This window comes from Onychostoma macrolepis, chromosome 06 (genome assembly GCF_012432095.1).
Source record: "Onychostoma macrolepis isolate SWU-2019 chromosome 06, ASM1243209v1, whole genome shotgun sequence".
Classification (NCBI taxonomy): Eukaryota; Metazoa; Chordata; class Actinopteri; order Cypriniformes; family Cyprinidae; genus Onychostoma; species Onychostoma macrolepis.
The window spans coordinates 427,175-443,016 of record NC_081160.1 but is presented as its reverse complement, the minus strand read 5'-3'; the positions used below and the strand labels follow the sequence as shown (position 1 = coordinate 443,016).

At 41.1% G+C, this 15,842-nt stretch overlaps 3 protein-coding genes across 5 annotated transcripts in view; 1 reads left to right on the top strand and 2 right to left on the bottom strand.

Annotated features, from left to right (window-relative positions):
- Positions 1 to 968: 968 nt before the first annotated feature.
- On the bottom strand, positions 969 to 1,859 carry LOC131541899 (G-protein coupled receptor 4-like). Its single transcript, XM_058777905.1, has one exon. The coding sequence runs from the start codon at positions 1,857 to 1,859 to the stop codon at positions 969 to 971; it is 891 nt and encodes a 296-aa protein (XP_058633888.1).
- A 1,336-nt stretch (positions 1,860 to 3,195) lies between these two features.
- LOC131541844 (P2Y purinoceptor 1-like) lies at positions 3,196 to 12,700 on the bottom strand. The gene is made up of 3 exons (XM_058777819.1): positions 11,192 to 12,700; positions 9,687 to 9,868; positions 3,196 to 5,294 (listed from the first exon to the last, which is right to left on the bottom strand). Exon 3 carries the CDS (start codon positions 5,275 to 5,277, stop codon positions 4,387 to 4,389), a length of 891 nt encoding a protein of 296 aa, XP_058633802.1. The 5' UTR covers positions 5,278 to 5,294; positions 9,687 to 9,868; positions 11,192 to 12,700; the 3' UTR covers positions 3,196 to 4,386.
- A 1,010-nt stretch (positions 12,701 to 13,710) lies between these two features.
- Positions 13,711 to 15,842, top strand: part of rbfox2 (RNA binding fox-1 homolog 2) — a 34,685-nt gene continuing 32,553 nt past the window's right edge. For 2 of the 3 annotated variants that reach the window (XR_009271601.1, XM_058777817.1), the window contains exon 1: positions 13,711 to 15,016. Coding sequence is in view for 2 of the 3 variants with exons in the window: in XM_058777817.1 (XP_058633800.1) it covers positions 14,810 to 15,016 (207 nt within the window). In the remaining variant the exon portion in view is untranslated. The remainder of the gene's footprint in view (positions 15,017 to 15,842) is intronic. The other variant, XM_058777816.1, reaches the window with a different exon arrangement.

The following is a 15,842-nucleotide window of genomic DNA, read 5'->3' as shown; positions in this document are numbered from 1 at the left end:
GGGCCTATTTTACAGTCACCGTATTGCAGATTGGTTTTAAACGCTTCCTACCAGTGGCCATCCTTCACAAAACTTAACATCTACCACAGTTTTATCACAGGTAGAATGCCAAAATGTTTCAATAAAAGCATTTCAATCAAATGTTATTTATGCAATATTTCAAACCTTCAACCCACGGGAGAAAATCAACCTGACGCAACAGTTTAAAATTAGCCCAATTCCATGGAAAAAATTTCAACCCAGATTCAAAACAGATTTGACAACCCTGCATCCAACGCAATTTAAATACTCCGCATATTGATGGCGTCTCCCTGATGCGCGAAAATAATATTCAACATTAGAACGTTTGCGGGAGCAGGCGGTGATGGTCAGAAACTGGGAGCGGGTTTAAGAAAACAGTCCTGTGCAGGGCTTTAATACAAAAATCCCAGCCGAACGCATTTTTTAGGTCCAAAAAGAGGACATGTCCGTGGAAAAAAAGAGCGTATGGTCACCCTAATTTAATGTTGTCTGGCCGGTATTTTCTTAAATTTTTTGTAGTTTCATTCATGGTGTTTGAAGATGAAGTAACAGATAAACTTGTGCCAAAATAATGTGGAGTTTGATGTACATACAGAGAACTTGGGAAGTGTCTTCTCCTCCCTTTCTTGCTGTCATAATGATTAAATATGATTAGTTTTATTGTATTATTTGACAGTGCTTTTCATGCTGTCAGTGTCCCATCACAACAGACCTGAGGCCCATGTTTGGGTCACGAACCACCGGTCGGGAACCACTGGATCTCCAACCCTGCTCCTGCAGATTTCAGCTCCAACCCGGCTAATCAAGGTGTTCAGGGTTACTAGATAATTACAGGCAGGTGTGTTAGAACTGGAGTCTGCCGGACAGTAGCTCTCCAGGAGCAGGGCTGGAGATCCCTGGATTAGACTGAGACACAGACAGTCCAAGAGTCTCAAATCACACACACTTCAGACGCTCACGGTGATGGGTTTCTTGGAAGGACTCTGCAGGCATTGACAGAACGCAGGTAGCTCCATCTTAGAGATGTAGAGCAGGGGCTCGATGGTGCAGCTCAGGTCCATGATGGAGAAGACGCAGAGGCTGATCTTACAGCGGAACGTCTTGAAAGAGTAGGTGGAAGCAAACGGCATCAGAGCCACGGGAGGCAGATAGTTCCCCACGATGATGGCAAGGACGATCATCACCATTTTAAAGGCCCTCTTCTTCACCGGGTTCATGACTTCTTTCCCTGCGACACTCTTCCTGAGGACCCAGATGATGGAGAGGTTGCAGAACATCATGATGAAGAAGGCCGAGAGGATGACTCCGCTGAAGACCTCGTTCACGCTCATGACGCCTAAGAAGGTTTTGGTCAGTGAGTAGGCCAGGATGAGTCCCCAAACCAGCACCGAGATGCCGATCCGGATGCGAGTGTCACGGATCCCGGTGAAGAGAATGGGATGGACCACAGCGACGTACCTGTCCAGACAAATACAGGTGAGAAACAACGGAGTCACGTCTTTGAGTCCGTAGGCGAAACGCACCGAGTACCAGACAGACGGATCGTTGAAGTACAGCCGGTTGGAAAGGTCGACCGGCGTCATGAGGCCAAAATAGGCGTCCAGGATGGAGAGGTTAAAAATGAAGACGTCTGACGTCGAGCCTTCGCTCTTCTTCCTCAGGATCTGCCACACCACGAGGGCGTTCAGGGGAACGCCTGCAACCAGGTTCAATACTTTCACTCCAAAGTACAGTAGAAACCAGTGAGGAGCCTCCGCACACGCCTCGAACTGGTACCACGGTAAACGTTGCCACCCGGAGACGCTGGAGTTCACGCTCAAAGCCGAGGTGTTTTCCATGATGATGAAATGAGCTTCGGACGTCGGTTATAATGATCTGTCTCTGACAAGCGACTGTTATATCTCCTGAACTTAAGACACGTAACAGACAATGATTTGAAGAGTTTGTCTCTCAGACCCTCATCGAGTTAAATATTGCTTGTTCAATGCGGAGGCATCTGCTATAGTTCCGTACGATTCTCTGACCATCACCCAGCGTAGACGCGTCGTCAGTTTAGCGTCTCTCTCGGGGCGCTCCAAGAAAAGCTCTTCCCGCGGGAGACAGAGGTGGGACGTTTTGTATGCAACCAATTGTTGCGGTTCTTTCGGGTCAACAAGAAGATCTCGTCTGTGATTGGATGGAGAGGAGGGTCTGGCGGAAAAGTTTGCGATAAAGTCTCTGCAGTTCAGTGAGAGGGGACGAACGAATTTCGTGATGTAACTGCAGGTTGCAAGAAGAGCTTCACGTAAACAGGTGATGCAAGAAACAACTCTACCGTAACATCTTGCAAATACACATTTCTGGCTCTCTGCCACAGACAAGCTGTACCATTATAAGAGCCCTCGACTGTCTATTTCAGTCTACACCATGTACCAAAACACTGTTTCATTTCAATTGATTTACTGGTGAGCGCAACCAAAACCTACTCCAGATATAGTTCGAACCCTGTTGTGTTTTTATACAGACGCTGATCCAGTGACTGGTCTGTTCACTTGTATGTTCTCATTTCACACATACATATATTTGATGCATGTTTGATATTTCGGTGTAGGATTGAATGTCAGTTTGTCTTGTTCGGTCTATGATGCAGATGTTCAGTGTTTGAGTCCACATGTAAACCAGTACAGGACAACAGTGAGTTTCATCAGATGCAGATCACTGTATGTGTGAGAACTCTACAGCTTGCCTTTGTGCATCTGAAGCTCATTTCACTCATTCAGACGTTTTAATGCATGGGAGTTTAGTAAAGCTTTCGTTGTTTCCCTTACTGGTGATGGACCTATGTAATGCAACATTTATGCATTTGAAACTTCCTTTCATGTTCATTTTCTAAACAAGCAGCATCAGTGGAGTTTGAGATTGAATAGATCTTAGTCTCTGAAGCTGTACTAGTGTGCTCATTTATATAGTTAGTGCTCATCTCATGTAAAGCTGTGGAGTTTTAGCAATGTTTCAGGTTTTATCTTATGCTCATTTATAGAGCCGTATATGTCGTATCAAATCTGTGTGCTTTACAGTTTTCACTGAAGATAAATATTTTGACATTTCTGAGGTTTTACACATGTGGCTACTATAATTCAGAATGGAAGAATAAGTGAACACAGACAAGTAAGTATATCATTTTTGGAGTTCCTTTATGCATCAAAAATACAGCAACTGTTCATATATCTTGTCGTTTATGCTCATGTTATTAAACCATCTCTAGCAGTCCGAGATCAATGACAACACAAACTCGCGTGAGCATCTACTGTAAATGTTTTTCATGTTAATTAATCTCGTAGCATTATCTAGTTACACAATTACAAGCTCGTACCATCTGCGTCACCTCAGTCCGTTCTTAATTAATCCCCAGGCATTTTAATTAACGTCTTAATTATTGACTCGTTAATGTTCTTAATTATGCATCTGGAAAGCTGGTATCTAATCAGTGAGAAATGAAAGAATCAGGTTATCTGACACAAACACAACAGTGAGGGGAAGAAAGTGAAGTTCAGATCCGTTCGCTGTAGCCTGATCTTCCCAGAGTCTGAAGATCAATCAGAAAAGAGTCGTTAGGAGATAAACGAGCAGCGGAGAAACAGGCAAACAGGAGACGTCTGGGGAAACACGACACAGAAAACACAACAACCCGCACAGTTTCATAAAGTCAACATGCTGATGATGAGCGCTTCGTTAAATCAGTGCTTCTCTACTGGTTTTGATCAAATCAGAATTTCAAATAAGACAAGTACTCTAACCATAAATACAGCAGCATGCAACACGGTGCTAAAATTTACATATTAAACATTGAAATATATTAATGTTGTAATAAGTAGACCCTGAAAAGGCCCAGTAAGATGAAAAGTTATTTACATGGCTTTAACCCAATTGAAGTGTTTCCATGCAGCAGACAGTTCGCTGCACAAACAGAGTGAATGTGATGTATTTTTTGAGTGTGTAGTTTTATTCATGGTTTGAGGATGAGAGCGTCACACACCCTGTCCAAGTCGATCCATATGTCTAATTTGACTTTTACCCCCATACAGATAAATCTTACTGAGGAAGGATGAATTTGTGCCAAAATTCTGTAGAGTTTGATGGACACACAATCTTTGACATCAGTAGCTATGCCTATGGGAGGAGTTTTCTCTTTTCTTTATTTGGTTGATGAGTCTATTTTACTATCAAAATGTTGACTTTTTTGCATTTAACATTGTGTTTTTCCCTCGTTCAGTGACCAATCACAACAGACCTGAGACACGCCAGTTGAGAACCACTGGATCAGAAACATACAATGACAACCCAAAAGTCTACAATCACACACACAAAATCAGACAGTTTTTCATTTCAGACGCTCACGGTGATGGGTTTCTTGGAAGGACTCTGCAGACATTGACAGAACGCGGATCGATCCATCTTAGAGATGTAGAGCAGGGGCTCGATGGTGCAGCTCAGGTCCATGAGGGAGAAGACGCCGAGAAGAACCTTGCAATGCAGCTTCATGAATGAGAAGGTGGATGCAAACGGCAACAGAGCCACGGGAGGCAGATAGTTCCCTACGATGATGGCAAGGATGATAATCACCATTTTAAAGGCCCTCTTCTTCACCGGGTTCATGACTTCTTTCCCTGCGACGCTCTTCCTGAGGACCCAGATGATGGAGAGGTTGCAGAACACCATGATGAAGAAGGCCGAGAGGATGACTCCGCTGAAGACCTCGTTCACGCTCATGACGCCTAAGATGCATTTGGTCAGTGAGTAGGCCAGGATGAGTCCCCAAACCAGCACCGAGATGCCGATCCGGATGCGAGTGTCACGGATCCCGGTGAAGAGGATGGGATGGACTACAGCGATGTACCTGTCCAGACAAATACAGGTGAGAAACAGCGGAGTCACGTCTTTGAGTCCGTAGGCGAAACGCTGGGAGTACCAGACAGACGGATGGTTGAAGTACAGCCGGTTGGCCATATCCACCGGCGTCATGAGGCCAAAATAGGCGTCCAGGATGGAGAGGTTAAAAATGAAGACGTCGGATGTTGAGCCTTCGCTCTTCTTCCTCAGGATCTGCCACACCACGAGGGCGTTCATTGGGAATCCTGCCACCAGGTTCAATACTTTCACTCCAAAGTAGAAGATGAACCAATGAGGAGCTTCTGCACACACTTCATACTGGTACCAGAGCGGACGGCGCCACCCAGAGACGCTGGAGTTCAGGCTCAGAGCCGAGGTGTTTGACATGACGATGATGAAATGAGCTGCGGACGAGAATAACTGTTAGCAACATGAACTCGAGATCTACTCGAGATACTTCAGCACCAGAATGAAGTGACGACCAAGCCATATCCAACTATGATTTCAAGAGTTTGTCTCTGAGAACCTCATAAAATCAGGTTAAAGGGGGTCATGACATGAGGATTCCAGTTTGCTTTGATCTTTTGACATATAAGAGGTCGTTGTCCTATAAAGACTTTCTGTAAGTTACAGACCTCAGAACCTCCTCCTCGTGAAACCCAGAGTTTGTCTCTGAGAACCTCATAAAATCAGGTTAAAGGGGTCATGAGGATTGCAGCTTTCTTTGATCTTTTGACATATGTGACCCTGAACCACAAAACCAGTTATAAGGGTTCATTTTTTTTTATTGAGATTTGAATAAATAATCTTTCCATTGATGTATGGTTTGTTAGGATCGGACAATATTTGGCCGAGATACAACTTTTTGAAAATCTGGAATCTGAGGGTGCAAAAAATTTAAATATTGAGAAAAACGCCTTTAAAGTTGTCCAAATGAAGTTCTTAGCAATGCATATTACTAATCAACAATTAGGTTTTGATATATTTACGGTAGAAATGTACAAAATATCTTCATGGAACATGATCTTTACTTAATATCCTAATGATTTTTGGCATAAAAGAGAAATGTATAATTTTGACCCATACAATGTATTGTTGGCTATTGCTACAAATATACCTGTGCTGCTTATGACTGCTTCTGTGCTGCAGGGACACATATAAGAGGTCATTGTCCTATAAAGACATGCTGTAAGTTACAGAAACTCCTCCTCCTGCAACCCAGCTGACAAAACATCAGTTGCATCTCAGTTCACCTTCTTATATTATATTATTTTTTGTGAAGGAAAAGGTTCATACTTTAGTGTGAGTGTTTAGCAGAAGAGTAAGCAGGATTTGGGACAAACTACCACGTCATAAAAATGCATCTTTAACCGCTTGGTTGCACGTCACCATACATCAAATTAACTGAACACAGTCTGAGTTTCAGTTCATTTAATTTGTTCTACTCAACAATTCTTCATACTGGAGAGAAAGGAACACACTGATCTGAGTCTTTCATGCAGAACCTGCTTGTGATTTTGCCTAATGATTAGTTTCCATCTGTTCTGCTCTTTATAAAAGTTCACAAAGTTGTTGCAGATGAAATGTAACACAGATAAAATTGAATACCCACACCACTTTGTAACCATCTGTGTCATGTACATCACATACACTATATGGACAAACGTATCGGGACGCCCCCTTCTTTAGAACAGAAAAAGGCACTTCCAAAACTGTGGCAACAAAGATGGAAACATAATTCATGTATTTAAAAATTGTATTTCCATCTCTGTTGCAACAGTTTTGGAAGTGTCTAAAATGACCGTACCCATATGTACAAGTCATTGGTGTTTGGCGATGAGTTTTTGGCTCAAGATCTGCATTTAAAGTCACAGCTGAGGTTTCTGCAGACCAGTCGAGTTCTTCCACACTGACTCACTCAATCATTTCTTTTTGAACCTTGCCTTATACACAGAGGCATTGTCATGTTAGAATAGAAAAGGGTCCTGTCCAAACTGTTGCTATAAAATTAGAAGTACAATTCCCTAGAATATCATAAACATTAAGATTTGTACTCATGGAAGTAGTCAAACCTGTTCATTAGAAGGGGGTGTCAATACTTTTGTCCGTATAGTGTACGTGTTTGTAGTTCTCTTTATTTGTGTTTGTAGTCAGCACATGATGGAGCGACTTTTCAAGCATGCATTTGCTACTTTCCTCAAATATATAAAAACAAAAATGTAACTGGAGAAAATGTCAAAATGACGTAAGTTATGCAGAGACATAAGATATGAGAACACAAGCAGGTATTTATGCTGAATTATCGTAATCGTAGTTTCCTAGTTGGAAATTGGACATGAACGGCCTCTCTAGTCATATTTACAACTGTGAAACTTGGAGATAATTTTGATTCTGAGTCGGGCGAGCCATAAACTTCAAATATGGTGGAGGAGAGAAACATAGCAGCTTTGTAAAGTTTTATTCGTTTTTCTCACAACATCTATACATTGCTTTCTCCTGCCATTACAGTCATGTATATTTACATATATAAATAACCATTTAATGCATATTGTATGTATTGAACACATCGAAAATAGCATTTATTTGACCGAAATTTAGTAATCGTCAGCCAGCATATCAATTTATATGGTTACCAATGAATGTGACGCTACATTTTATTAAAAACCTGATGGATATTGACTAAATATCTTCTAATCTATACCTTTTGACTACATTGCTAAGAATGTTGAGGATTGGCCTGCATTGTGTCAGCTTCCAACTCCAAACCAGGTTCCTCAAATCCATTTCTGGAGGCCCACTGCCTTGTAGAGTTGATGTCAAGCCCTGATCGAGCACCGATCTGTGATCCTTGATGCGCTCGCTCAGGTCAGCGGTGTTTATCAGGGCTGGAGAGCTCAGCTCTGCAGGGTAGTGAGTGACCTTCCAGGACCCTGGTCTAAACGAACACAGATCAGCAGGGAGCCTACATTTACTAGAAATATCTTGATTGTACTCGTCTCATGTGTGGTGTGATGTTTGGATCATTGTAGAAGTGTTTTATGCAGCATCCACATCACTGATCTGCTGCTGCAGTGCAACACTGTCACCTTGTGGGCTGCTAATGAGTTTAACCTGCGCTGACGCACTGTAAATTATAAGTGTATTTATCTTTTTAAATGAGTCACAGACAGTGTGATACAGGATTCGCAAATATCTTTTGTTGAAAGATGAAGCAGTGCAAACTCTGTTGGATCTGACAGCAGTCAATTTCATACACTGTAAAAAGTGATAAGTTGACTTAACTTAAAAAAACTTGAGGAAACCCGTTGCCTTAAAATGATTAAGTACATAATAATTTTTTTTTTTTTTTTAAAGTTAAGTGAACTTGACAATTCAATTAACTTGTTTTTTTTTAATTATAATTTAATTTAAAATTTTAAGGCAATGGGTTTCCTCAAGTTTTTTTTAAGTTAAGTCAACTTATCACTTTTTACAGTGTAGTGCATTGAGTATACAAATCTATATCTGTATAATCTGCATAATGATCATAGACAATGTTGGAAAGATGCAAGTTTTGTTTCGAGATGCTCAAGTTAAAGATACTGTATAATCCAGCCAGTCTACTGAAAATCAGCATGCGAACGGCATTTGAAATCTCAATATGCATTAAATCCAGCAGAAACTCAACTTTCGGACAATTTTGGACAACTTTTTGTCAATCCCACAGTTACCCGCTCATAGGAATGAACAGACTATACTTCTGCTACAAATGAGCTTCTAGTATGTATTCTCCCATAGAAACTGTGGTAGCAGCAAACTCTTCAGTCATATTTCTAATTACAACTAATTGTATTATATTACAATATTATATATATTAACTATAGTAAACCTAGCATTTTAGTGTAACATATTATATATGTGTCCCTGCAGCACAAAACCAGTCTTAAGTCGCTGGGGTATATTTGTAGCAATAGCCAACAATACATTGTATGGGTCAAAATTATAGATTTTTCTTTGATGCCAAAGATCGTTACATTTATGCATTTAACAGATGCTTTTATCCAAAGCAACTTACACTGCATTCAAGTTACAGTTTATACATTTCTATCAGCTCTTGCTTTCCCTGGGAATCGAACCCATATTCTTGGCGTTGCTTGCACCATACTCTACTATTTGAGCTACAGGAAAGCTTTCAGGATATTAATTAAAGATCATGTTCCATTAAGATGTTTTGTAAATTTCCTAACGTAAATATGTCAAAACTTAATTTTTGATTAGTAATATGCATTGCTAAGAACTTCATTTGAACAACTTTAAAGGTGATTTTCTCAATATTTAGATTGTTTTGCACCCTCAGATTCCAGATTTTCAAATAGTTGTATCTCAGCCAAATATTGTCTGATCCTAACAAACCATACATCAATGGAAAGCTGATTTATTCAGCATGTATAAATCTCAGTTTCAAAAAATTGAGCCTTATGACTTGGACTTTGTGGTCGAGGGTCACATATTTGTCCAGTTGTGTCGAGTCCATTAAAAACGCCCGCTCAGTCTGCGCATGTGATATTTTGTCTCTGCAGTGATGTTAGCCAATCATAAGAGCAGCTGCTGACACACCTTAAAGAAGACGGAGCTCTTAAACTGAGCGTTTCTGCCAGAGGCTCAGGATGAGGGCTGAAAATCATAGTTTTTGCAAATATATAACTGTTGTTTTTGCAAAAACACAACTAACATGTTCATATACAAAGGCATGTCATGACCCCTTTAAATGATTACCAATATGACCAATTATCAACAATATTTGACAGATAACTCACCCACTGCAGAGCTGTCCTGCTTCGATCCTCACAAAGTCTCTGCCAAAGTCTGTCTGACCATCGCCAGCTTAGACGTGTCCTTAGTTTAGTGTCTCTCCCGCAGGACACAGAGGTGGGACGTTTGGACACAACCAATTGTGGCGGTTCTTTTGGGTCAACAAATAGAACTGGTCTTTTATTGGCTGAAGAAAAGAAAAAGTTTCACGATCAAAGTTTGGTGATGTAACTGCAGGTTGCGAGAAGAGCTTCACGTAAACAGGTGATGCAAGGAACAAATGAGTAAATCTTCTGTAACATCTTGCAAATACACACATTTCTGGCTCTCTGCCACAGACAAGCTGTACCCTATAAGAGCCCTCGGCTGTCACAACTACTCTGTTTCAGTGTTCAACGTGTTCACAAACACTCTTTCATTTCAGCTGACTCTCCAAAACAAATCTGGAGTGAATCCTTCTGGTTTTATACAGACACTGATCCAGCTTGTGTGTTTTCTCATTAAAAGTTCATTTCACTCATTCAGATTTTATTCATGTTGTCTTTTTAACACAATTTCAGCTTATAGACAGAAACATGTACAATATTTGAACTTCTTGTTCAAGGTTTCCCTCCTCAATAATCGACCTGATTGTAACACATCATGCATTTAGATTCATATATTTAATCTGCACTTTTATCCAAAGTGACTTTGCATTGTTTTAGAACTATATTTAGCAATTTTTTGTTTCACTACATAATAAACCGAGCATCGCTAGCTCTCAGAGGCACCTGAGTTTGTTTTGCAAGTTTTGATGACACAGAAACATTTCGTTAGAAGAAACATGTAGAGCTACTGTTCTGACGCACAATATTATCTGTTATTATCAATATTACTCTGTTCAGTTCATTATGTCTGCAGCGTACACTGAAAAGCTCGTAGTGTGGATAGTTCTTTTAAACTCAAAAACAATTAGGAATTTACCATAGAAAACTGGAATTGCCACATTAATAAAAGAGAAAAGAATGCATGACTGTACTCTCATGATTTAAGGAGTTTTATTGCTTTTATGCAACACACACTACAAATTAAGCACACCGATGCTTGACCAGAAGATACAGCGCTGGCCAAACGTATGAGAACACTAGTATTTCCAGCAGCTAAAAATGGTTTTAAGTCAGTTATTTCTATCTTTTGCGGTAGTGTGTGAATAGGAAATATCAGTTTACATTTTCAAACATTCATTTTGCCATTTATTGTAATAATTCAATTCACATTTATTTGTATAGAGCTTTTCACAATACAAATCATCACAATGCAGCTTCACAGAAAATTAAAGTTTCTACATTATATTTAGTAGTAGCTTATCTTAGCTTAGTGACTATCTCGAGTTGATGTCCATATGGCAGAAATGTACGGTAAAATTCATGCAGTTAATGACATGCAATCAAACAGACGGGGAACACTATTAACTGCAATCATTATATGTTGTGATTAAATTCATAGAAAAGCTTGTGTAATTCCTAGTTACCTCGGGATGCCAATCCTGTGACAGAAACAGAGAAACAAATAGAGACACAATTAGCGTAGCAGCTGTTCCAAGCAAGCAAAAATAAATAAATAAAAAATGATGTGTTCAAGCAAAAGAATGATAATGTGCATTTGATCAGATGTAACAGCAGTACAAGATTATGAGATGCATTATGTGAACGCTTGGCTAAAGAGACGTGTCTTTAATAGATTTAAACAGAGAGAGTGTGTCTGAACGCCGAACGTTATCAGGAAGGCCGTTCCAGAGTTTGAAAAAGCTCTGCCTCCTTTAGTGGACTTCGCTATCCTCGTGGCAGAAGAATAGTTAGGTACGCAGGAGCTGAACCATTAAGGGTCTTATAAGTAAGTAGTAATGTTTTGTAAACTAATAATCCAGTGCTATTTTAGAGATGTGATCTGATCAACAGAACAAACAGAGACTAAATCCAGAAGAACTGTGTCTCTGCTTCAAGAAACCTCCTGCGAAGCTCCTGAGAAACTCTGCTGAAGAGCAGCGAGGACAAAACCTGCTTTAAACACAAAGCATGCTCGCAACACGTGGATTTAGTTTAGTTCATAGAAGTTAACTGATACAGAAAATCATACACTGACTCTTTCTGTGAGTTGTTCAAGAGACCTCCAGTCATGTGACCTCACTGAGATTCAACACGCACCACAACAACAAAATACTCCAGAAATTGGGGCACTGGGGCTAGTTGTCCCACTTTTGCTGCAGTGAGTATTTTTCACAGTATAGATTTATAGAACGTACATTTCTGGAGTGTTTAAGTCCAGTTTCATCTCATCGGGTCGGTTTGACCCTGTTTAAGTTCTGTAGGAGAGAGTTGAGTAATTGCACATTAAGTGAACATTTAGAAAGAGTCCATCATATACTCTCAAGGCCCTACATGGACCGGCAACAAAATATATGTCTGAGCTCGTGCATTTCCATCGCTGACGGAGACCAGCTGCTTCTCGAAATCCCTCGATGACGTCTAAAAACCAAAGGAGATCCTGCTTTTCAGTGTCTGCCCCACGGCTGTGGAACGATCTACTGATATCCGTCAGATCGCCCGCCTCCGTAAACATGTTCAAAACCCGCTTTAAGACAGATTTGTTTGGTGAGGCTTTTGCTGCTTTGTGAGAACTATTGGTTCGGATTAGATGCATTAATATTGGTTTATTTTATTGTATTTTTATTATTTTGTATTTTATGTAATTGTACAGCACTTTTGTCCACTCTGTGTTTTTTTAAGGAGCTTTATAAATAAATTTTGATTTGATTTGATACACGGCTGCCTGCAACATAGATGCACACAAGAAATGGATATAGCTTCTCATATACACCAGCAGTCAAAAGATTTTGAACAGTAAGATTTTTAATGTTTTTTAAAGAATTCCTTTCTGCTCATCAAGCCTGCATTTATTTGATACAAAGTACAGCAAAAGCACTAATATTGTGAAATATTTTTACTACAGTGCTTTCTATGTGAATATGTGTTAAACTGTAATGTATTTCTGTGATGTGCAGCTGTATTTTCAGCATCATTACTCCAGTCTTCAGTGTCACATGATCTTCAGAAATCATTCTAATATGCTGATTTGCTGCTCAAGAAACACTTTTTATTATTATCAATATTTAAAACAGTTGAGTAAATTTTTTTAGGACTCTTTGATGAATAGAAAAATCAGCACTTATCTGAAATAAAAAGCTTTTGTAACATTATACACTACCCTTCAAAAGCTTGGAGCCAGGATAATTGTTATTATTATTATTTTTTTTTTTGGAAATAAATTATGTAATATAGCCTATAATATATATTTTATTTAGCAAGGATGCTTTAAATTGATCAAAAGTGATGATTAAGGCATTTATAATGTTACAAAAGATTTCTATTTCAGATAAATGCTGTTCTTCTGAACTTTCTATTCATCAAAGAAACCTGAACAAAATCCTACTCAGCTGCTTTCAACATAATAATAAATGTTTTTTGAGCAGCAAATCAGAATATTTTAATTATTTCTGAAGGATCATGTGGCTGGAGTAATGATGCTAAAAATCACAAGAATAAATTACATTTTAAAATATATTCAAATAGAAAATAGTTATATTAAACGGTAAATAAAATTCTAAATGTTACTGTTTTTGCTGCACTTTGGATCAAATAAATGCAGGCCTGATGAGCAGAAGAGACTTCTGAGAGTAGATGTTCATACACTGTAAAAAGTGCTAAGTTGACTTAACTTAAAAAAACTGAGGAAACCCGTTGCCTTAAAATTATTAAGTAAATGATAATTAAAAAAAATAAGTTAAGTGAATTTTCAAGTTCACAACTTTTTTTAAATTTTTTTTATTATTATTTACTTAATAATTTTAAGGCAACGGGTTTCCTCAGTTTTTTTAAGATAAGTCAACTTAGCACTTTTTACAGTGTATTTTATTTGAAATGTGAATCGCTACCAGTTTGCCGGTAATGATTCCGCGATCCTCAAGTGAACGGAACTATGAACAATCCCGGAGACAGAATTCATAAAGTGCTGCGAGTGTATAATGTCCGCTCGAGCTGGTGTCGTGGCGCCGTGTGGCCGCTAGAGGTCGCGCGCACGCCACAGACGCGCCTCGCCTCGCCGCCGCGAGTCCAGCAGGAACAAACTGTACCGCATATGAATCACACAATCGATAAACATATGCGCTCTGATCATCTCCTCATATAGACAGATCCGCACGCGAAGATTTCCAGCACATTCGCGCTTTCAGCCGCGCCGCTACGAAGCCGCGTCTGTTTTTCTCCAAAGGTTTTTTTTTTTTTTTTTCCATACGGAACGTTCATTATTGGCTCGTCACATGTTGACGCTTTGCGGGTTTAAGCAAAGAAAGCGCTGAGATTATAAAACACACATCTAGCCAGACGCAATCTTGCATTCGGTTCTTAAACGCTAAAAGCGCTTCGTGCTCGAACGGGAAAACGGGAAACCGCAGCAAGAATAAAGCAACGAGAGCGCGAGGAAACCGGAGAGGAGGGGCGCGTGTGCGCGTGCGTTTCCTCTCCGCCGCAAGAATCCATTGAGAGAGAGAGAGAGAGAGAGAGAGAGAGAGAGAGAAGAAAGGAAAAGCAGCAGCTCCACGCCACTCCTTTGTTTTAGGAAATCGCTTGAATCGCTCGAAGGACTGGAATGATGCATCGCGTTTCTCTCGCGTTTTTCCGCGACGCCTGTTTTTAAAGGCGAACTTGACGATTTTGCGTTTAATTTGGTGGAAGAGCGTTTGAGATCCGAAGCCTTCAGACGCATTAAGCGTTTCCTCCGCGTTCGCCCTCCATGCGTTTAGACTCGTTTTTGTCCTCACCGTTTAGCGTTCCACACATCGCGAGATCCTCTCATCTGCCGAAGCGTTCCGAAGCTCGCTGGGTTTTTTTATTCTGCTCGGGGTTCGCGTCCAGGCCCGAGATACTCGCTACTCTTCAAAGGCCTTTAATGCGGCACGCGCGCGTCACATTGTAACGGGTTTGAACGCGTCAGATGAGCGTCGGTTCTGATCCATAAAGCGCCGCTGATCCTCTGCCAGAACATCTCGCCTGCGCCGTTCTCTCTTCATACGCAGCGTCTGCGGCCCTCTTCAATGTTAATGTCGACCGACGTCGCATCTGTAATGCTGCCCGTGAGCCGCGGGATCCTGGAGCGCGACAGGGATCTGGACGCGGGTTCGGCGGCGGTTCGGGGGATGAAGCGCGGGGACCCGGAGCCGGAGGGCGCCGCGGCGGCGGGGGATTCGGTCGGGGCGGAATGCAAACGAGCGCGGATGGACGGAACCGGAGAGATCGGACAGGTAAGCGTTAAAACCACCATTCATTCTGTGCGCTTGTGTTTATGAAGAACAGCTGCTGTGTGCTGCTCAGATCTGGCCCGTTACACGCCAGATGGGAAATGTCGCTCATACATGGGTTTCTCTCTGTGTGTGTGTGTGTGTGTGTGTGTGTGTGTGTGTGTGTGTGTATGCGGTGCTGTTATGATCCTCCTGAATCATGGAGGTGATTTTCCAGCGCTGCTCTCTCTCTCTCTCTCTCTCTCTCTCTCTCTCATCCGAGGCCTGCAGTCCTCTCCATCTCTCCATCCTGCGGTACTTTTCCATCCTCCAGCATGAGCACTTCTGCTCTGCTCCTCGCACTCTGTGTATGTAGACAGACGTGATCTCATCTCATTTCAGCATTTTATCCATCTCTCCCTCTCTCTCTCTTTCCGTTCATTCTCCGGTAAGTGATCTAAAGTGCTGCATGGACCCTAATGGCTCATTTTCACAGGCTAATGGCTCACGGTTTCTCTAAACTGCACCATGACGGTTGAAGACCGAGCAGATGTGTGTGTGTGTGTGTGTGTGTGTGTGTGTGTGGAGCTCGCTAGTGTAGCCCAAAAAAGGTATTGATCCTGCTCCGAGAGCGAGAGTCTGGAAATACGCCTGCAGCAGAGACAGAAATGGAGCGGGGGCTGCAGGAACCAAAGCGCTTGGTAACAAGAGACGTGCACTTATGAAGAGCAGGAGATGGAGGAAATTAAAGGAATGAGATGTTGATTTAAAGTGTGTGTGTACACACCAGTCTGATTCCATCCTGCAGCCTGTTTAACACACACTTACAGCGTCTGAGATGTGAAGCGGC

Coding starts and splice junctions, on each gene's coding strand:
- LOC131541899 (XM_058777905.1), bottom strand. CDS start 1,859: ATGGAAAACACCTCGGCTTTGAGCGTGAACTCCAGCGTCTCCGGGTGG.
- LOC131541844 (XM_058777819.1), bottom strand. CDS start 5,277: ATGTCAAACACCTCGGCTCTGAGCCTGAACTCCAGCGTCTCTGGGTGG.